We start from the raw sequence: 22,032 nt of genomic DNA, 5'->3' as shown, positions 1-22,032 counted from the left end.
GGATGGTCGCACAGCAATGTGAACGTGCCTAGTGCCACAGACCTGTCTGCTTAAAAATGGCTAAAGTGGTAAATTGCATGTTCTATGTAGTTTGCCACAATAAAAAATTACTCAATGTAATTCACTATATTAACTAAGGAAGAAAAACCACATGACCATACCAATAGATGCAGGAAAAGCATTGAACAAAATTCAACATCCATGCATGATTTCTTAATCTGATAAAGGGCCTCTACCAAAAACTTAAATAAACTAAAAACCTCATCCTTGATTGTAAAGTATAAAGACTTTCTCTCTAAGATCAGGAACAAGGCCAGGCAGTTTTCTCTTCCGCTCTGATTACATATCATACTGGAAGTCACAGCCAGAACAATAATGCAATAAAAGGAAATTAAAGGTGTACAGATTGGAAAGGAAGAACTAAAACATTCTCTATTCACAGACAACGTGACGGTCTACACAGAAGATCCCAGGGACCCTACAAAGTAATTTGTAGAATTCATAAGTGTGCTCATCACAGTTGCAAGATGCAACATCGACATACAAAACCCAATCACACTTCTATGTGCTAGCCATGAAAAACTGGAAATAGAAAAATAATTCCCAAAACATGAATACTTAGGTATAAATCTAACAAAATACATTAGGATCTGTATGCTGGAGGTCAGCACTAATGATAGCAAAGGGGACCCAACTCAACGGATGGATGCACCGTCCTCGGGGATGTCTCAGTGTGAAGATGCCACGTCTCCCCACCATTGATCGACACACTGACCCAATCCAAATCAAAACCCCTGCATGCTTTTTTGATGATCCTAGATTTACGTAGAAAACAAAGGGCCGAAAGTAGCAACGCAGTGTTGGAAATGAACACAGCTGGAGGACGCACACAGTTTGGAATGCTTACTGTAAATCCACAGTGTGGGGGCAGGGATGGTGCAGATGCGCAGACGGGGGCAGGGATGGTGCAGATGCGCAGACGGAGGGGGTCTGGGCAGAGCCCCGCACAGGAGATAAGGCAACTTTTGATTAAGGCACCAAGAAACTTTAGTGCAGAAAAGAGCATCTTTTCATGAGCAGTACTGACCACGTGGATATGTACATATAAATGAAAGCACCCGTATCTCACCCCATAGAAAAACGAACTCAAAACAGATCATAAACCTAAATATGAAACATGAAACTATAAAGATGATGGAAGATAGCAGGAAAGAAGATAGACAGAGCACCAAAAGCAGGATCCATTTAAATGTCTGATAGGCTGGACTCCATCAAAACCATAGCTGTTTGCTCTGTGACGTGCAACGTCAGGAAAATGCGAAGAGAAGCCACAGAAGGGGAGACAGTATCTGCGAATCATGTATCTGGACAAAGGACTCGTATGCAGAATATATTTTAAAAACTCTCAAAATTCAACAACAAGAAAGCAAGTCAATTTAACAATTGGGCAAACGACTGAAGCAGACTGGCAGAGAAGGTGCGCAGGTGCCTAGAGCATATGGGTAGGCGCCCCACATCGCCAGTCATCAGGGAAATGCAGATCAAGCCACAACAGGATCCCACTGCATGCCCATTGGACGGCTAAATGAAAATAAAACCCAAACCTACAACTGACTGTCGCAGGTGCCAGCTAGGATGCGGAGCACCGCGTCCTTCCATGTGGCTGTGGACATTCAAAATGGCACCTCCACTTTGGAAGAGCTTGGCAATTTCCTAGAAGGTTGAACACACTTCCTGTGTGACCCAGCAATCTGACTCGTAAGTATTCATTCGGGAGAAATGAAAATGCTCATTCACACAAAATCCTGTACCTGAATATTAGTAGCAGCTTTATTTGTCATTGCTCAAAACTGGAAACCACCCAAACGTCCTTCACCTGCCAAATGGAGCAACAAACAATGGAATCCCACATAAACGAAGGAGCGAGATGATGCAGGCAACAGCGCGGATGAGTTCCAAGTGCCATAGTAAGTGAAAGAAGCCAGACTCGGGGGTGGGGGGACACCCCAAAGGCTCCATTTACGTGACGTCCTGGAAAAGGCGCAAGCCTGGGAGAACAGATCCTGGTTTCCAGGGGCTGGGGCGGGGTGTGGTTGACCCCAAAGCAATAGCACAAGACAAAGCTTTGGGGTGACAAGACTGGCCTTGAGCCTCCGAGGCGGTGGTTACGTGGCCCTACGTGTTTGCCCAAACTCGGAAGTCAGCGAAAGAAAAGTGATTCTGACCAGGTGTAAATTTTAAAATCAAGGGTTTCCTGCAGGATCCTGCACCCAGATGACAGGGAACAGCTCCCAGCCCCAGGAGGGGGATCCCCAAATCAGAGGCCTGGTCTCTCCACACACGTGGCTGAATTACTGCTGCGCGGGTCACAGAGCCCCCACTGGGCGCCCGGAGCCGTCCCAGGCACCTCGAGTGTATTAAGTCACCGAGCCACAGAGTCATCGCTACCTGCAGTCGGCCGGCAAAGGACGAGGCGCACGAGGCCATGTGGCTGGCCCAGGGTCCGGCAGCTGGCCAGCACTGAAGCTGCGTGCTGCTGACGACAAACCCCAAACTTCCCGCTCCCCAGCGGCACGGAAGCTCCCCTGAGTGTTGACGGAGCAGCCCCGCAGGTGTTCACGCGTGAAGTCCCCAAAGCAGCAGAGCGAGCGTGCAGGTGAGCGGCCCCACACCCTGCACGGGGTCCAGCTCAAGCGCCCTGCCCTGTCTGGGCCTCCGCTTCCTGGTGGGACCTGAAGAGCCTGGGGCTTCCACCTGGGACGACACCTGGCCCGGGCCTCTCGGTGGCTGTTCCTTTGCTGGCGGGGCGGGGTGCCGCCGGGGAACAGCAGGGGTGCGGGCACCAGGCAGCCCACAGCTGTGAGCTCAGCAACATCATCCTCTCCTGGGTGTGGGAATCAAGCCCTCCTGGGGGGTGAGTGGCGGGGAGAGAGCGCTGCTGGGGGCTTTGGGCTCCCCATGGACGTTCCCAGGACCCCTCTGGTCCTTGTGGGCCATCGAGCCTTGAGGAGGACCGTGCAGTGCCCAGAGGCCCGCCAGAGAGAGGACCTGGCCGCCCCCCACAACCTTTATGGGACGAGGCCTCAGCGCGCTTCATGCTCATTTCCGACAGACTCACTGAGACGTAATAATTTACATTCACTAAAATTACCCCTCAGTCCGTAGCTTTTCATAAATGCTCTGTTGTGTAACCACCGCCAGTCAAGATGCAGTGTTTCTTGCCCAACGTCAACCCCGCCCCCAGCCCATCAGCCACTGATCCATCCCTGTCACTTTGCCTTTTCCAGAATGCCCTGCAGTTGGAAGTGTGTCACAGGCGGCCTTCTGAGGCTGCGGCCCTCGCTCGGCACAGAGGGTTCGTCCGTGGACTCCGGCTCTCAGAGGAGGGCACGGGCAGGCTCTAGAGCCCGCCAGGGAGGACCAAGGATCTAGACACAGAAAGTGGGAGTGGTCGCAGGGGCTGGGGCGGGGGGAGCAGTCAGGGTCTAATGGGGGACAGAGCTCCCCGTCGCAAACGATGGCCATGTTCTGGGGACGGGTGGTGGGGATGGCTGAGCTGAAAGATGGTTGAAATGGTAAATTTCATGTTATGTATCTTTTACCACAATAGGAAAGAAGAAAGAAAGGCTTCAGATTCCATTTTCTGCTCCTAACACAAACCACTAGGAGACCAGATGGGGTGCCTGGTTGCTCTTTCTCTGGCGGAGAGAAACAAAGGCTCCCCGACGTCCCAAGCTGGGCCTGCCTGTCCTGCGGTGCCATGGGCGAGCCCCTGTCCTCTTGCAGCGGAGACTCTCCCCAGGAGTGAGGGCAGCCCGTGGGCACCAGGCCGGGCCCACCCAGCGCTGCGGACGGCACTCAGGGCCGGACTTGGTCCTTGGACAAGGACGTCCTCTTACAGAGGCTCAGCACAACCATCAAAATCAGAACCCACACCTCACAGGGATGGCGCATCCCCGACTCACAGCGGATGGTACCCGGGTTTGGCGACTGTCCCAACCGCGACCTTCACAGCGATTTCCCTTTCTGGGCCAGCGTCTAAGTGGAAACCACGCGTGGTGCTCAGCGCTGTGTCTCATCCCCGGGATACAGAGCAGCTCCGCAGCCGGGCTCCTCTCTCGGGGCTGGGCACGCCGTGGGTCAGAACGTCCCTCAGGCTACGAGACTGAGGGCCAGGAAGGAGGCTGTGTGTGCTGTCCTCGGGGCGCAGAGCAGGGGCACACGATGGCACCGGCGGGGAGCCGTTCATTGTGGCGGCTGCCCTCCCCTCTACAAAGTCACTTCTGTGGGGACCCTGGGGCTCGCTAAACGTTACCAACGAGTGCCGACGTCCCTGAGGCCGGGCCGCTACCTGCGGTTCACAGGCAGGGGAAGGAACAGACAATCAAGGTGCCACAGGACGGAAATCCTGAGAAAATGACTCATGGTCTGACTCTACAGGAACCAATTTTCTTCCACTTAGTGGAGACGGGTCCTGCTGCCTCGGCTTCCGTGGAGTCACCTCCCACCGTAAGGGCCGCGTGTCGCAGAGGCCGCGGACCCGGGGCCGGTGGGTGTGGGGCACCGGCTCCTCCCCGACCCCACGCCCCAGCTCAGCTCCGAGGGTGAGAGGGCGCACCCCCGCCAGGGGCACTTCCGGAGGTCTGAGAAGGTGAACAGAAGCAGGGGGCCCCCAGGAGAGGGGTCCTCCAGCCGTGGGGCCTGACAGCAGCAACAGTGACGTGCTGGCACAGGGAGCCCTCAGCTGCTGCGGGTGCGGGCCGCCCAGGCTCTGCCCGTCGCGGTGGTGCGAGGCTGCGCCGCCCCTGCCCTCGGCTCCCCTGCCCCTGCCCTCGGGGCACCGCTGGTGTGCCCTGGGGAGGCTCCTGGGTTCCCTCTGCCCCTGCTCACGGAGCTCATGTGCTCCCGGGGTGGAAGTACTTTACCACTGGTTTGAGCATCACGAAGACCAACTTTACTGCGAAAACAGCAGATCCAGGTCTCAGCAGAGAAGCCCGACCATCCCCACGGACGTTGGCCAGGGACTGAGCACCACGTGAGGACTAGCGTGGGGCCCTGGGATTCTGCCAGCCGTGCCCCCCAGCACCGAGGGCAGGGGGTGGCCCTGATCCTGGGGGTCAGTGCTCAGGGCACCCGTTAGAGAAGGCTGGGCTCCGAGCACCCCTCACCTGCCCAGTGCGTGCGTCCGCCCCCACATCCCATGCCCCGAGTAGCACAGACGCCTCTGTACTTTTGATGGAAAAGATGGGGCCTCCCAGATCCCCTTCTGTTAACGGAGCGGCAGCGACAGCCCGCAACACGGATGGGGTGCTGCCCGGGAACCTGGCCACGCACCTGCTGTGTGTGTGCATGCACGTGCACACGCATGCCTGTGTGTGCAAGCGGTGAGCGTGTGTGCAAGCCGTGTGTGCATGTGAGGTGCACACGTACGTGTCTCCTGTGCCTGTCTACGCACATGTTACACCTCGGCGTGTCTCCACATTCACACGCGGATGTCTGCGTGTGTTCCTGCGTGTGTATCTGTATGTGTTTGCACACGTGTGGACACAAGCCCCAGGCTCCAGAGCGCTGGACTGCAGGGGCTCAGCACCTCCCCTACCCTCCTTCTTTAACTGGGAAAATGAGAACACACCTGGGGACAGCATGTGTCTAGGAGCTGGGGCTGGAACCGGGCCAAAGCTGGTGACCAAGTTAGCAACTGTCTTGGGGCACGCAGCACATTCACCACGAGTCCTGGGTCAGGGCTGGGGGGCCACCGGGAGCACGAAGCCGGGCAAGCACCTGGCCAGGTCAGATCCGAACCAGACGCTCAAACCCCCCAGGTCTCTGCTGCCACTGGTCACCGGTCACAGTGCACGTTGGCTGGAGGCATGGACATGGGCCCTGCCCCACCTGAAGCCAGCCACAGAGAGCCTGGGGCAGCAGGATCCACATGGTGCCTGAGGTCAGAGCAGGGGGCCGGGCAGGACTGCAGTGGGGTCAAACACAAACCATGTGGGCTGATCCACATGGGCAGGGCTGCCCGTAGGGACCGCTGTGCACCCTGGGGAGATGGTGCACGGAGTGAACGGTGGAGGGGGTACTGTTTCTCGGGGGGACTTTCTAGTGGGAAGACCCCCTCAATGGCAGGAAGTCTTCACTGTGACCAACAGTCTGTTGGAAAGACCGAATCAGTTCCCCTCTGGGATCAGAGGAGGGACCGGATTAGGGAACGCAGCAGGCCCTGTGGGCTCCTCCTCCCAGCCACCCCGTCAACTTGGGGCCCAGGGTCTGGGGCCTCTGCTGGCCTGGGCCTTGCCCTGCCCTCTGACCAAGCTCCACTTAGCCCAGCTCCAGGCGACACACTCAGAAAATGCCCAGCTGTACTGAGCAATGACTATTCAAAGTTGCTCAGAAATCTGATCCCAAACCCCCTCATTTCTAAATGACTTGTGCATGTAAGTACCCAGGATGGGCTCTTGTGGATGAGGGGGGCTGGCGGCCTCCTGGGAGACATGCAGGCTTTCCTGTTTTGAAAAGAGGAGCCATTTGACTGGCTGACACCTCCACACTTCCAACATGGTCAGTGAGAGGGAGACACGTGGATGCAAGCACACAGCCCCTCCTGGTAAGCATCATTGCTTAAAAACAGTGGATGTTCACCCTGACCTGCCCAGTGGCCCTGAAGCCCAAGTGGGGGACACGAACCCAGGGCACCTCTCCTGAGACGGAACAGGGCATGCAGAAGGGAGCGGGGTTGGTGGCGAGGCCCTGGCCACACTCCTGGGAGCCACCCACAGGGTCAGCCCGGAGGGAAGGGAACCTGCAGTCTGGGGTCTTTAGGGGAAGATGAGGTCCAGTCTCGGAGGGCGTCAGGAAGCCAGCAAGCACTAGTAATGCTCGGGCAGCACTATGCCTCTGGGCACAGAAGGGGGGCCTGTCTGCAGTGACCGCTCAGCAGACATCTGCCAGGACGCCGGTGGCCCCGAAGCCACACCCTGGGCGGTGTGGGTGTTGCAGCCCCCCGAGCACAGGGACTCAGAGGAATAGCCCTTGGGGAGGTGAAGTGGTGTCACTGGGCATCTGATTGCGTGGGGCCGACGGATAGGAGGCAGGAGTGGAGAGAGGATGCTTCAGGGGGGCTGTGCGCACTCTGCTTGGCTGCGGCTTGTTTTTGATGATTCAAACCCGCCTGCTCCTGGCTGAGCCCTGGGAGCCGCCGGAGGGGCGGGGGGTCTGAGCGGAGGCGGCTCCTGGGTGGGCAGGGCCTGCTAGCGACCTGAGCTGCCGACCCGAACCTGCCGCTTCATGCCTCTGAAGGCAAGCAGTGCGGCTGCTGCACCCCCAGCCCCGGGCACAGGCCGGGGGAGGCCCCTGCACAGCCGATCGGAGACAGGAGCTAGGGAGACAATGGGGGCCCTCTGAGGCCTCGGGAGGACACTTTCCCACCGTCCACCGCACGCGGCCCCGTGTGGCTTTGTCTCCAGCGCAGGGACCACGTCGCAGACAGGCAGCCGGGCTCTACTAACCTCCCTGCGACATGTGCTGGGGTGGGGGTCCCTTGGCACGCAGGGGACCCTGTAGCCACAAGTTCTCAGCACCGGCGTCAGGGGCCAGGGTGGTGGCTTGTGAGGGTCCGCGACAGCCCAGGGAGTGATGCGTAGACCACAGTCCTGCCCGCGTGGCTGGCTCCCCACCCCACCACACCGTCCTACTTCCAGCAGGAGCCCTGCTGGGAGGTGTGAAAGGACAGCCAGATGGGTACGGGGGGGGCACCCTGGCCCCCTCCTCTGGCTCTGCTGAGCACCTGCAGACCCCGCCCAGACCCCCCGTCCCCATCCCACCCTGCACCTCCATGGCTACCCGGTCCTAGGGCCAGGATGCCGTCGAAAGTGGCATCTCTGCCCAGACTTCCTCCCACGCAGGGCCCTTGCCCAGGTGGTCCCTGACTGAGAAACCTTCTCTCCAGGCCGGCGTACCCCCCCACCAGGATGCCTCATCCTAGCCAATTCCCAGGGAGGGCTCCCACCTGGGCTCATGTAGCACCTTGCTCAGACCCTCGGAGGGCTCTCGGTCACTCGGCTCCAGTGTTGTCCACCTCACACAGGTCTCCCACCTGCCACCGCGCCCAAATGCCTTAAGATCCTCCCAGCAGAAACAACTTTGTCATCACCACCACCAAAATAGTGCTTCTGAGCATTTCCACGTGCTGGGAACCATGCAAGCGCTTCCCACGCTCTTTCTCCTGAATCCTCTACCACCTGAGGTCGGGCTGTGATTACCTGGTTCACAGATGGGAATACTGAGGCTCAACTAAGGAACCAGTCCGGGTGGTATCAAGTTTGCCTCCACCTCCCAAGTGTGAGCGGGGGCAGGGCAGCCAGGAAGCACTGGGGGGTGGGGTGGGAGGAGGTCAGTGCTGGCCTGGGGGCTCCGCTGCAGAGGAGACAGGCCTAGCCTCCGGGGGCCACAAAGCCTTTTGGAAAGCCGATGGAGGGAGCTGCCTCCAGCACACATGTTTACCTTAAATCTCAGGGAGTCTGGGGACAGCTGAGGCCCATCTACGGACCCTCCAAGACGTCATTGATCTGAGGGCCCAGCTCCCTTTGATAGGAGGGGATGAGATGCAGGGGTGAGATCTGGCAGCTCTGGAGTGAAAGGTGGGAGAAGGGGGTCAGGCTGAGCTCCCAGGCCCTGCCCCCATCCCCTTCCCAGCTGCACAGGAGTAATAGTTCCTGGTGACATCCTCTCCCCCCCCGACCCAGAGGGTGCACAGGCTGGAAATGACTTTCGAGGTGAAGGAAAGAGAAGACGGAGGTGCCCCTGAGGGGGAGCCTGCCAACCCTGCCCCCAGGCCAGACCCCGTTTCCTCCCCGCCCTTCTCCCCTGAGGCAGCTGCTCACCTGGATGACGACCTTGATCGTGGAGGTGCCCACTACCGGCGTGCACACCAGGCCGCCGGGGTGGTGGCCGTCGGCGCTGCGGTTCTGCTGGCCCATGGTGAAGGGCATGGGCATGGCCAACAGGCCCGAGGCGAGCCAGATGGCACTGATGAACTTCTTGGTGCGGCTGCGGGACATGAGGGTCTTGGCCCTGAAGGGGTGGCAGATGGCCAGGTAGCGCTCCACACTGAGGCTGGCCACGTTGAGGGCCGTGGCGTAGGTGCAGGCCTCCCGCAGGAAGTAGTAGCCGCGACAGACGGCGTCGCCGAAGGCCCAGGGGTGGTGCACCCAGATGAAGTTGTACAGCTCCACGGGCATGGCCAGGAGCAGGATGAGCAGGTCGGACAGCGCCAGGCTGCCCAGGTGGTAATGCACCGTGCTCTGCAGCTTCTGCAGCGACTTCTTGCGCCCCAGCGTGAACGCCGTCACCGAGTTGCCCACCGTGCCCACCACGAACAGCGCCAGGTACACCGCCGTCACCAGCACCTTGGAGTAGATGTCCGTGTTCACGTCCAGGTCGCTGCTGGGCGCCGCTCGCAGCTGCTCCGACTCGTTGCCCGTGCCGTTACGGAAGCCGGGGGCTAGCAGCGCCGCCTCCAGCCCCGAAGGCGGCAGCGGGAAGGGTTTGGGGCCCGGCGCCGAGCCGTTGAGGCGCATGGTGGGCGCGGCTCCTGCTCGGCGGGGACCTAGCGGAGGGAGCCGGCGGGGAGGGCGCAAGACTGCAAGCGGGCGCGCCGTCCAGCCGGGGAGCTCCCGACCCAGCCCGCGCCGCCCCGGAGCGCTCGAGGCGCGCTCACCGGGGGCCGCCGGTTCCCTCCCGCTCCCCGCTGGCCCCGGGCTCCTCCGATCTCCAGCCTCCGCGGCTCTGCGGGCTGCCGGCTCCAGACCCCTTGAGTCCGCGGCGCGGGGCGAGCCTGTGGCGCGAGCGGAGCGCACGCACGGCCGCCCCGGCACGCTCACTCCCTCGCCTGCGCTGTCCTCCCTCGCGCTCTCCGCGCACACCCGCTCCGCGCACACCCGCTCCGCACACGGCCCGCCGCGCCCGCGCCCTCCCGGGCCCCGCGCCTCCACTCAGCTGGCGGCAGCGCGGCGCGCCCAGCCGTGGAGGGACGACGGCGGCGGCGGCCCCTCCTCTGTCCCCGCCCAGCCCAACTGTAGGGCTGGCGGGTCTCCCCGGCGCGCTGCCGCGGGTGAGTAGGGGATATTGGCTCTTGCCCCACACCCTCTCTCAGGAGCACGCCCTTCGTTCGGGTCTTCCCAACTTCTCCCGCCCCCCACCCACCCCAGGAAGGCAACTGCCTCCAGGTCGTTGGCAGCGCTCTCAGGGGGGCGAGGGAGGTAAGGGGGGACAGGGCCCGCAGCCCCGTTGGGATGGCTGGGGTGCTGACAGCTGGCTGGACAGCCCGCGTGGTGCCAGCAGCTGGGTGCCGGGAGGGCTAGAGCCAGGTGGGAGTGGTGGACGAGGTGGGGAGCAAAGCAGCGCCCCTCCCCAGGCAGGCTGGGGTCCTGCACCTGGCACCCTGCGGTGGCTTTGTCCCACCGTGGCTGCCAGTGGGCACACCGCCCCTTTATCACCACCTGGATTTGATCATCAGAAGTCCCCTCAGAGCACATGCCCAGCAGGTTGGGGAAGGGTGGCTCTGGGGGTCACAGCCTCAGGGCCCTGCCTCGTCCCAGTGTGGACCTGGCTGGCTGCACCAGCTGTGCCGAGAACAGGAACCTGGAGGAGGCTGGGGCACGGGGGTTGGGGTGTTGGAGAAAGGGGTGAGGCCTAAGAAGGGTGCCCGGACCCCGGACCCTGGCCCGGGAATGGGTCTGTATTTACTCCTCTTTTCAGCTGGCTTTGGGCTTGACTGTTCCTCAGAAACCTGATGTTCTCATCAGGGGATCCTAGCACATAAAAATATGTGCTTAAAAGTTCAGCCTTCGAAGACAACACAAACATCCCTTTGCTGGAAACCAGGAGAAGAGGCTCGGAGGCAGCCTGCACGGCTTCATCCTGGCCTGGCTGCTTTGTATTCGGGCAACTGCTTCAGCGTCTCTGTGCCTCGGTTTGTCATCTGTAAAATGGGCATGGTGATTGAACAGATGGCCCCTGGGGCCAGGGCTGTTACTGCTGCTGTCAGTGCGGGCACGTAGTAGGTGCTCAGTGAACACCTGCGGGGTTGGCGTTGCAGGATTGTGCCGTGGCTTCAGAGGGTGTGAGGGTGCAGGGCCCAGGCCAACAGAAGTGGCATTAAACCCCCAGCGGATCTGACCAGCTTGCTCTCTGGAAGGCAAGCCCACCAACTAGGTAAACGGCTCTTGGGATGGGGACCTGGGTGTGCCGGTCACAAAAGGAAGTGATGGTGCTAGACCACATCGGAGCCCTGGGGGCTCACGGCCACCTCGGCTCACAGGTGACACTGGGGTCTTAACCGTGGATGGTGGCATCTGGTCGCCGCTCTCAGGAGCCTCCCCAGGGGAAGGCCCCAGCCGGTGGCCACCGGGGCCTGTCCCTTTGCGGGCCACTAGCTGAAGCTGCTCAGGATGACACTGATGGAAATGCACTCTGGCTCGGCTGCTTAAACTCACTGTTTGGTTTTCAAACCCTGACCTTTCCGCTAAGCTGGCCTTTTTTTCAAATATTTCTTTTTGAGCCAGCCTAGGAGCTTAAAAAATCATAAAAGTCAACTTAGCACAAATATTGGACAAGACATTTGTTTAAACCATGGAGGAAATGTCACTTGGAAGGCCTTGGTCTACAAAGCGGGCGGCGGGCCCTTGTTGGGGGCTCCCTGGCAGCCCACTTGGAACCCCTTTCCCGTGTCCCGAGAGCCTGGACAGCGCGGAGGCCAGAACCTTCCACTCGTTTGGCCCTTTCTCTCTCTGACTTCCCCTGACGCAACACGTCCTAAACAGCTGAGACCCTTTAAGGAAAGTGTTGGCGAGGTGCGGGGAGGACTGAGGCTGGGTCGGGCTGTGTCTGTGGGAGATGGGCTGTGCTCTTGGTGGGTGCAGGCCCCCACACTGACCGGCGAAGCCCTGCAGTGTGAGCTGCTCCCGGCTGCCCGGAGAGCCTCGGGGCCTGTCGCCCTGACCCCAGGCTCCAGATGCTGCGTGTCGCGGGGAGCTGGCCCGTCCCATGGGCACTGAGGGCTGAGCTGCATGCACGGAGCCTGCTGGGCAGGTCCCGGCACTGTCCCAGCGCTGCAGCTGTGGGAGGACTTGGGGGCACTCACTCGTCTCAGGAGCGCAGACTGTGGGTGTAAAACACCTGCTTTTCTGGCTGCAGAATTCAGTCCCTGGAGTTACCAGCGCCATGGGCTGCCCTCCACGCTGGAGGTCCCTCTCTCTCCTCTGGGCCCCATCCACTGGAGGGCAGTTCTTGCCAGCAAGAGACATCTTCCTAAATTAAAAAAAAATAGTAACTTAACAGCAATACCGGTATCAGGACATCATGATGCTGTTTCCTGCAAGACTGGGGGCGGGGGGAGTGAGCTCTTATCTGGAGGGTAAGTAATTTGAGGAAATGTAATATGCATATTTGCAGTTTTAGCTGTGGATTTTCTCATCCACGGCATGGAAATCGCACACGTTCCCGAATGTACAGCATTCCGAGGAAAATTTTAAAAATAGAGCAACACATGTGCAAATGTAAGCGAAGTGTGAGTGTGAGCCGGCCGGAGGGGTGGGCCGAGCCTCACTCAGCTGGGGCCCCCGCGGGCTCACGGCACGTGTGGGCTGCTGACCGACCCCAGAGCTCCCGCTCCGGGCGGGGCACTTCCGCTGCCTCATCCTCGTCTCTCCCGTCCTCCCGGTGAGCCACACGCCCGTCACGTGGTCTGTGTGCACGTGTGAACAAGAACCCGTATGTTGGGCACCGGGGCACAGGGGCTCAGAGTATCTTCGCTGGCAAGCCCATCGCCTGCCTCTGCCCCTCGGCTGGGTGCATGCTTTTCAGAGAAAGCCGTTCGTGCCGTGGGGAGGGAGGAAGCCCCCTGAGCGGGGAGCATGCGTCCAGCGTCACCCCTCCTTGGGAGCTGCTGTGCAGAAGCTTGATTGGGCTGCAGCTTTTCGGCCGAATGTGCGCTAGAACCACTGTGGACGCCTTCACAAGGGCTGTGCCCCGGCCCTGGGGCCCCTCATCCTTGGGTCTCTGTGGACCAACGCTGACAGTTTCCATCGGCCAGAGGCCCTCTCCCTAGGGCTTCCCTGCATCCACCGTCCATTTGTCCATCTGTGCAGCACTCACCGAGTGTGGTCAGCACCCGGGGGCAGGGGGCTGCCTTCCCAGGGCTCACGGCGCACCGAGTGGAAAGCTTTCTGTGCAGGGCGGGGCTTATTCCCTCTGGGCATGCAGGGAAGGCTGCGCTCTGCTTACAGGTCAGGGGCTGGTCCCTCTGGGACCCTCGCCCTCCAAGTCTCAGTTGTAACCCCCCCAGAAGCCAGCCCCTCCCTCTAACCAACCCTGGAGGTTGGTCAAGCAGAGCCACTGATGGCAGCTCCTGGCCCTTCCAGCAGACGAGGGCAGGGGAGCTCGGCGGAGCCGCGCCAGCGTGAGCCCCATTGGGGACATTGCCGGCTCCTGCCAGGAGCCGCGCAAGGAAGCTGGTGTTTGGGAGGAAAGGGGCCACGTCAGATCGTCCCCTAAGGGGAAAGAAAATCCAACTTCCAAGACATGTTCAACGCAGCTCGGGTCCCTAGAATGTCCTGGGAAGGCTTTGCGTCGGCTTCGGGTAGGCATGCACACAAAGGATGCTTGTTAGAATTGCCTTTGAGGCTGCACACCAACTTCTCCGGACCAGGCTTGGAACGGACCGAGTGACCCTCCAAACGGAGGCCATTGCCGCCTCCCCGCTCATCCCCTCCAGGTCATGCTGGGAGGAGGGTCCCTAATTTGCTCTTGGACAAAAGACACACACACACACACACACACACACACAGAGCACGTCTAACACAGAAGGACAAACAATCCCATCTGCTCAGTATGCAAAGAAAAGCAGTATGTTGTCAGCTCTCACCCTAGGAGACGGAGAGTTTTTATGCCTGTTATAAATTTACCAATTTGTGGTTGAATTTCCCAGGCACGCTTCTGAACACAACAGGCAATTTAAAGTTGAAAGGGTCCTGTTTGGCTAAAATGAGGCTTCCATTTATTACTTGGAGGAAGGGGGACCAGGAGGAAGGGGGACTGGGAGTTCTTGGATTCGATAGTGGCTGGCTGTTTGACAGCAGGGTGTGGGACCCCTCCCCGGGCACAGCGGGCGGCCCCGGGGCGCGGCGGGCGGGGGCAGGCGGGCACCGGGGTCTCTTTCCCCGCCTTCCTGACTCCTCTCCTTGGCAGGGAGGATGGAGTTTGCATAAACATGACGCTCATGGCTCCAGCTCTTTCTCGGCGGATCTGAAGCGCGCTCCCTTTGTCTGTAATCAGGGGTTCTAGTTGCCTGGAAATATTTAAATAGAAGAAATGTCTCTCATCTCCTAGTGACTTCATACAAGTTCCAAAAATAAAACCTGAACCCGGGGCTCTTTTGTCGTTCTTGCCTTGGAGCTCTGGTGGCCTGTTCAAGGGTACACACGGCCAGGTGCGGGGGGCTGAGGGCAAGTGACCGCAGGAGCCTGGGATGGAGGACGGGTCCCACAGAGGCGCGGCAGAGGCTGTGGATTCCCGGGCAGCCCCCACGCACGTCTGGGACCCTGGAGAGCCACGGCCGCAGGGGCCCAGCCGAGGGGGCGTCCGCAGGCATCCCCGTGTCCCTCTTCCTCTGCCCTGAGTCTCCCCTGTGGACACAGTGAGTCCTGCCCTGCAGGCGGGCCGCGGGCGTGCGCTCTGGCCAGCAGGTGCGCGGAGAAAGGCGCCCGCTCCAGCTAAGTCCTCCTTTGGCCTCTACCGCCCGGCATGAGTTCATGGCGGTGGGACCCCGGGTTGGAAGCTACGGGGGAGATGCCCAGCAGCAAAAGAGAAGGTGCTGGGATTTCCCTCCCTGGGAACCCCCATCACTGGGACCCCCCACCCCCTAGGGGTCTTTGCCCTTCCCCAAAGTGCCCCAAGACAGCCATCTATGACCTTAGAAGACACATTCCTTTATCCACCTGCTACAGGATGAGGGTGCTTGGAGATCTGGGAGTGGGTCCCGAGGAGACCAGTCCCCTCTCAGGGGAAATGGAGTGGTGGGTATAGGGATGGGCCCGGGAGTCTGGAGCCGGCAGAACAGAACCAGCCCAGGCCGCGTGGGGTCAGCCTCTGGGACGGAAGCCCTGAGGTGTGGGAGGCCCGGATGATAGCCGGGTGACCCCCGCTGGCTCTCCCCTCCCCACTTAGATGCCAGGCACTCTCCTCAGGCAGCTCGTGAGCCCCTGTCATCGGCGACACATGTTTGTGCACGGTGGGCTTGCCCGCTGGGCCACATGCTCCCGAAGCGAAGGTGGCCACTGCCCACCCCCAGGGCTGCCCAGCAATTACCAGTCCAGTCGGCTGGCCAAGGCGTCGGCCGGTGGGCCCTTGACAGGGGCTCTGGGGAGAGTCTCCAGGCTCGAGGGGTCCCTGTGGCTGCAGGACTGAGGTGTGAGTCCTGGCTGGCGGTCAGGCGGGCCACCCCAGCTCCTGGAGGCCTCCCCGGTCATCCGACAGGCGTCGGCCTCCTTTCGCATCTGTCTCCCGAATTCTGCTCCGGCCACTTCCCGATGGCAGTGGGAGCACGTTTCCCCACCCCAGAGTCTGGGACGAGCGCCCTCCCTTTGTCCAGTCCTTTGCCTGGTGTGCCTGCGTCCTCACAACTTCCAGGGGCTGGATGCGGGGTTTCCGGTCGAGGCCTTCAGAGAGCCGTCCCTGTGGGCCCCGCGCCCAGAGCACCAGCACCCGGGGCTCTCACTTGGGGCGGATCGGCCCGGGCCCGCTGGGTCCTGCCGTCCGCTGAGATGAGACCACATCTGAGCCACAGAGCGTGCCCCGAGCTCCTGCGGGGTCGGGCAGTGGACCCTCGCCGGCGCCCGCTTGTGCTCCGCTTCTGGGGACCAGAGCTGAGACACAGCGGTCCTGGCGAAGCTGCCCTGTGCCTCACTCAGCGGCGTGAGGGGCGCCCCGCTCACAGGTGACAAGAGCGTGGTGAGGAATTCATTGTTTTGTTGGCTTGAATCAAAACGTCTGAAGAGCTGCAAGATTTTAAGGAGATTTTTTTTTTTTTTTTAAGATTTTATTTATTTATTTGACAGAGAGAGACAGCGAGAGAGGGAACACAAGCAGGGGGAGTGGGAGAGGGAGAAGCAGGCTTCCCGCCGAGCAGGGAGCCCGACGCGGGGCTTGATCCCAGGACCCTGGGATCATGACCTGAGCCAAAGGCAGACGCTTAACAACTGAGCCACGCAGGTGCCCTTTTTAAGGAGATTTTAAGGTGGAGACAGACCCCAGTGCAGACACCTGCCGGGTCCTCAGATCAGGGGATGGTGAGGCGGGCCACTCGGGCCAGCGCCCAGGCCAGGGGGCTCACAGGGGCTTCCTCATTAACTGTGGATCGTCGGCCCTTCTTCCCTGGTGCCGTGAGCATCTAGGGGCCGCTGTAACTCATGGCCACAGTGTGAGGGGCCGTACTCTCTTGGTCAGTGAACACAGGTGCGCGTGAAACCGTCCCTTTCTCCCGGGGCTCCACACAGAGCAGTGGTGACAAATGGTCACTCTCGTCCCTGCTGGAGGGCATCCCTGCTGGCCGGGCCTCCACACAGAGCAGTGGTGACAAATGGTCACTCTCGTCCCTGCTGGAGGGCATCCCTGCTGGCCGGGCCAGCATGGAGTTTCTCTCAGGCCAGAGCTGGGAGCCCTCTCTGGGCCAGGCTGAGGGCTCTGCAGACCGCGTCCATCCCCCGCTGGTGTGAGTCTGCCAGGCATGTGCCGTGTCAGCGCTCAGAGGGCCGGCCTCGAGGTTTTCCCCTCGAAAAATGTGCTTGTGTTTGTCGGCTTCTGCAACCTGGTTTTTAAAAATATCATCACGGGGGGAGAAAAGGAGCATGAACACGCGTAAGGAAATGTGTTCGGGTGTAAATGAGCAATTACGGCACGCTCTGATTCTGCATGCCGCACGGACGAGCACGTGCACACACACAACAGCCCGACCCCGCTCTGTGCTGTCCGGCGTCCTCGCCCGAATCGGCTCCCGGCCTGCACACATGGCCCTAGACCGTCCCTGACACGGACCCCCGTGGATGAGTGTGACAGCTAAGGGACATGATGGCTCATTCCATCTTTCTTTTAAAAGGGCTGAGGCTGCTAGATGTCACCGAGCAAATGCTCTTCCGCATCCTTAACGGCCCTGAATCTCGGAGTCTGGCTTTTGTCATCTTTTCTCAGGTACCCCGTTTGTGTGGCAGGCTGGTTCTCTGGATGGCAAGTCTGCTGCCCTTCGTCCGTCCTCACAACAGGCGAACGGGGCCGCTCTGCCGTGGGCAGCTGGTGCCGACCCCGGAGGGGACATCTGTTGGTGTTGCTTGTCCAGACCCCTGTGCCCCCTGCCCCAGCCCGGCCCCTATTGCTGAGTCACAGGGGTCTCAGGGCCTCGTGCCCACTGGCGTGGCCTCGGGAGGTCTGCCCGCCCCGGTCCTGCCCCCAGAAAATCAGAGGCCCCCTTCCCATGGCCCCAGGACCCAGGGTGGACGCTCAGAACCTCTCCCACTGGTCAGGGAGAGCAGACGCCCCCGCTCGCTGGTTGCTGAGCTGTTTCCGGGCAGGGCTGGGACTCCGCTCAAAGCCCTGACTCCCGGGGCGCCGGGAGCTCGCCCCACCCAGCCTGCTTTTCCTCAAGCGGGTTTGACTCCGTTTCCAGCACCGGCAGCCAAACGTCGTGCCCACGGGCACCTCAGATGTCACTTGCGGGTTCTCTTGACCCTTGATTCCTGAGTCTTTGATGCGCGAAGTGGGCGGGAGGGCCGAGATGCCGCCACAGCGAGTCCCTGGTTTCTCGTGCCCAGCGGGAAAATGCTGGTGGTGTCACGCCTGGCGGACTCTCGTCTTCTCCAGAAATTTCAAGGCTCGAAGACGGAGACGTTAGCTCCTGAGACGCTTCGGTCTGCCGGGAACGGAGTGGAGATAATTTGCTTCTTCCTGTGACAGCTAATGATCAGCTTCATAACAGCATGCCACCGGCTGAGACTGATTTGCCTCCACAGCCAAGTTATTACAGAAAAATGTGGTTTTGAGAAAACAGAATTCCAGGGCCTTTCTGCTTCTTTCCGAGCGCGCCAGAACCTCAGCCCTGCGCGTCCCTCTCCGAGCGGCCCTGAGCGGCCCAGGTTCGGGTCCTCCCTGCCGGGACCCGCGGGGCGCTGTCCTCCCCGGCTCCGTCCTCCCCGGCCAGGCTCATCCTCCAGGGCCGGGCGGCGCCGGGCCATCTGCTCTTCTGCGGATGTCCCTTGAGGAAGCGCAGGGGAGCCACCCGAGGCCAGCAGTCCACCCCCTTCCTAACCCGCCAGTGCATTGACAAGGGACTTCTGACCTTGTCAAAAAATGTTAAAAGGGAATTTGGGGCAAGAAGCCGAGCTGCCGAGTGGCTGAAGTGGGGTTGTCTGTGTGCTGGAAATACGGAGGCAGGCGGGGGGTGCACGGGGTCACGGCACCGTTCTCCCTCGGCTTCTACACGAGGTTAACAGAAGGACGTCTGGGGTAAAATAAAGGCGTTTATCAAATGGCCATCCTCTGCCTGTGACGGTCTGGCTGCTGTCACTGGGCCAGAAACCAGTAGGGTGGTTCCTCTCCACCATCAAAAAATAAACCCCAGAACGAGTCCACCGAGGTAGCTCCTGCCGACACAAAGATGCCGTTTCCCACCAGTCTCTCTGTCTGTGAGACGAGCGGTGAATCCCAAGCAGTGAGGCAGAGTAAGGAGCGAGGGGCCAGCGCGCAGGGGCGCTGGGCAGCGTCCTGGGGGCGTGTCTGGAGGCCATGTGTGCGCCTCCCTTGCTCCCTTCCTGTTGGGGTTCTCCCTGCTCCTGCAAAGCCCTCCCCAGGCAGAGGAGGGGACAGGGGGGCAGACGGCCCAGAGTCCCTTCCTGCAGAGGAGGGGACGGGGGCAGACGGCCCGGGGTCCCTTCCTGCAGAGGAGGGGGACATGGGGGCAGACGGCCCGGGGTCCATTCCTGTAGAGGAGGGGACAGGGGGGCAGATGGCCCGGGGTCCATTCCTGCAGAGGAGGGGACATGGGGGGCAGACGGCCCAGGGTCCCTTCCTGCAGAGGAGGGGACAGGGAGCAGACGGCCCGGGGTCCCTTCCTGCAGAGGAGGGGGACATGGGGGGCAGACGGCCCGGGGTCCATTCCTGTAGAGGAGGGGACAGGGGGGCAGATGGCCCGGGGTCCATTCCTGCAGAGGAGGGGACATGGGGGGCAGATGGCCCAGGGTTCCTTCCTGCAGAGGAGGGGACAGGGAGCAGACGGCCCGGGGTCCATTCCTGCCTTTCTAGCAGGTGGCCCGGGAGCTGAGCAGGTAACACCCTCTCCTGAGCTCCGTGTCCCCTGTGGGAAAGCAGAGCAGGATGTTGACCCGCCTGCTCGGGCCGTGGCGGGAATTGATGAGATACTGGGGCACCCGGGGAGCTGCACTGCTGATGGGTACCCCCAAGCAGATGTGGGACAGGGAGCCACAGGCAGGGTGTAGGGGGAGGAGACCAGGAGGCATTGCTGGGGGGCAGGTAGGTGAGGCCGGGACACCTGCGTTCCCGTCACACACCTGCTTTGCAGGTGAACAGGCCCGGAGCAGCTCTCCCTCCACGCCTGGCGGGAGTCACCCAGAGGGGGACACGCGGTGTGACAAAGGCAATGTCACTGGGGAGGCATCTGCCCCAGCCTCTTCCTTGGCCAGAGGGCTGCCCTGCCCGTGTGCACGGAGCTGTCCCCTGACCAGCCGGTGCCAGCTTGATGCCCACGGGTGTTGGGGTAGTGATGGTGCAGGTTACCTCTGCTTGGAGCACAACAGGGGTCCCTGAGCCGGGTGCGTGTCAGCTCCCTTCCTCAGCCTCTGAGACTTTCCACGCGTTTCCAGGGCCTTCAGGACAGGCCTGGGGTTCTAAGACCCCCCGGAAGTCTTTGGAAAGGACTCGGCCCCACAGGAGGGGAGGTGTGGGATGCAGATGCTTCTCAAGAGTGGCTGCTGAGCTGGGGTCCCCAGCTCACCTGGGCCTGCTGCAGAGGTGCCGGGGATCCCCTCCACCATGTCCCACGCTCTGGGCCTCTACCCTCTGTCTGCGAGGCTGGTTTCCTTGGCGCCCGGATGGCGTCCGCCCTGTTCTCCACAAACCCTCCTGCAGGGAAGTGAAGGATGCACAGAAAAGGAAGACACTGGTGTGTGTAACCTGCCCCGCTGACGTCCCTCGGGAGGCCCAGTCCCAAGCCATCCATGGTTCAGGGAGGGAGAGGCTGCAGGTGCATAGAAACAGGCTTGACTTGGTTCTTTGATGACCAGGCTCGGTCCTCTTATGGGAGGAGTGGAGGTCCCCAGGGCCTGGACGGGACCACGAGGACTTCTGCAAGAGGGAAGGTCAGGGAAGTCTTCACGGGAAGGGCTTTCGTGCTGAGCTGTGGGCTCATTTGGTTTATTTGAAGGCGTGGGTTTCTCAGGAAATGAGAACCCTCCTTCTCTGCCAGTTGGGCTCCCCGAAGACCCCGGCAGTTCCTTCTCCCCTCCGCTGGGCACTTCTGCTCGGAGCACGGGGGTTTCCTGGCTGGTGCCGTCAGGTGGGGAGGCAGCTCGGCCTCTGGTGTGTCCTCCTTGTAGGTCCAGGCCCCCAGGATGGCTCTGCACCCCCAGGTGCCTGCCCTTGGGGTACAGAGTCTGGCTAGAGAGGTGGCCACGTACCCAGGGTCCCAGAGGGTGTGGCCCAGGTGGAGGGGAGGGTGTCCTCCTTTCTCCAGGTCTACCTGTGGTACTGTCGCTGCCTCCTTGCCTGCCTGGCTCACAGTGTGGATGGTGGCGGGCTGCCTGACATCTCCCACTCCCTAGATGCCACCCCACCACCCCCACTGGGGTCATGGCCCTTGGCCATCATTGCGCTCCCCCTTTGCCTGCTGCCTTCTCCCCAGGTCTCAGCTCAAACTCACCTTCTGCACAGGCCCCCCTGACGCCCGCAGTGCACCCCCTCTGCAGCCCCCGACTCGGTAGGTGTCCGTACATACCCTGTGTGGGTGGAGGACCACTAGGGGTCCGGGGGGCCCCCTGTGCTGCCCACGGCTCTGCCTCAGCAGCAGGACCACTCGGCATCTAGAAGATGCTTGGCAGGTGTTTGCTCACTGACGAAGGGCACCAAGGTCCACTGTCCTTCATGTGGCTGCCTGGCCTTTAGCCGTCTTCATGGACCTTTGGAGCCTTGTGAGGCTGAGCCAGAGGCCGCCCAAATTAGAAAGTAAAATGAAGACATTTGTCTAGGCTGTTGCGGGGACTTTTCATTCCGCTGGTAGCGTCTCCTTCTGCCTGCCCTGTGTGGCCCTGTATACCCACCCACCCTCTTCCCTCCCCCACATCATCCAAAGCTGCCCTTGGAGAAACAGCTGATACTAATTCAGACTAGAGGGTAAATGACTGGTATGGCTTAGTGTGGCCTTTTCCTTTCTATCTTATAATAAGATAATAATTCAGACTAAAGGGTAAATGACTCATATGGCCTAATGTGGCCTTTTCCTTTCTGTCTTATAATAAGATTTTTTTTTTTTTTTTAAGTAAAGAAAAGCTTGTGAATGATGTCTGGAAGGCAGGGAAGCTGGGAAGCTCCCTGGGGCCCAGAGGTGGTGCTTGCTCTTCAGACAGCTGTCTGCCGTCTGGCGGCTGGTGGACCGGTTCTTCCAGCTCCCTCCCCGCCTCCACCCAGGCAGAGCAAGATTTCCTCATTCTGAAGCTGTGGAACATGACGTTCAGTCACCATGGGACCTCCGAAGAGGAATAAAGTCCTCAGTCAACCATCCTCCTTGGTCAATAGGGGGCAGCATCTGCAGCACTCCTCTCCTTTAAGCTGGGGGCTTGGAGAGCAGTCAGGAGCTATGTAGACGTCACCTGTCATCCTGAGCCTGGGACACTGTTTCCCAGGAGCAGCTCAGCCGGGGCTCTGCTCCCCAAGCGCAAAGCTGCTCTGCCAGATGCGTTTGGCCGACACGACTGG

At 60.6% G+C, this 22,032-nt stretch overlaps 1 protein-coding gene across 1 annotated transcript in view; it reads right to left on the bottom strand.

The window, feature by feature from the left end:
* Nucleotides 1-9,578, bottom strand: part of NTSR1 (neurotensin receptor 1) — a 45,863-nt gene extending 36,285 nt beyond the window's left edge. The window contains exon 1 of the mRNA XM_036105386.2: nt 8,883-9,578. Coding sequence (XP_035961279.1) covers nt 8,883-9,578 — 696 coding nt within the window. The remainder of the gene's footprint in view (nt 1-8,882) is intronic.
* Between the last annotated feature and the right edge of the window lie 12,454 nt (nt 9,579-22,032).

This window comes from Halichoerus grypus, chromosome 10 (genome assembly GCF_964656455.1).
Source record: "Halichoerus grypus chromosome 10, mHalGry1.hap1.1, whole genome shotgun sequence".
NCBI lineage: Eukaryota > Metazoa > Chordata > Mammalia > Carnivora > Phocidae > Halichoerus > Halichoerus grypus.
This window is presented reverse-complemented; position numbering and strand designations above follow the sequence as displayed.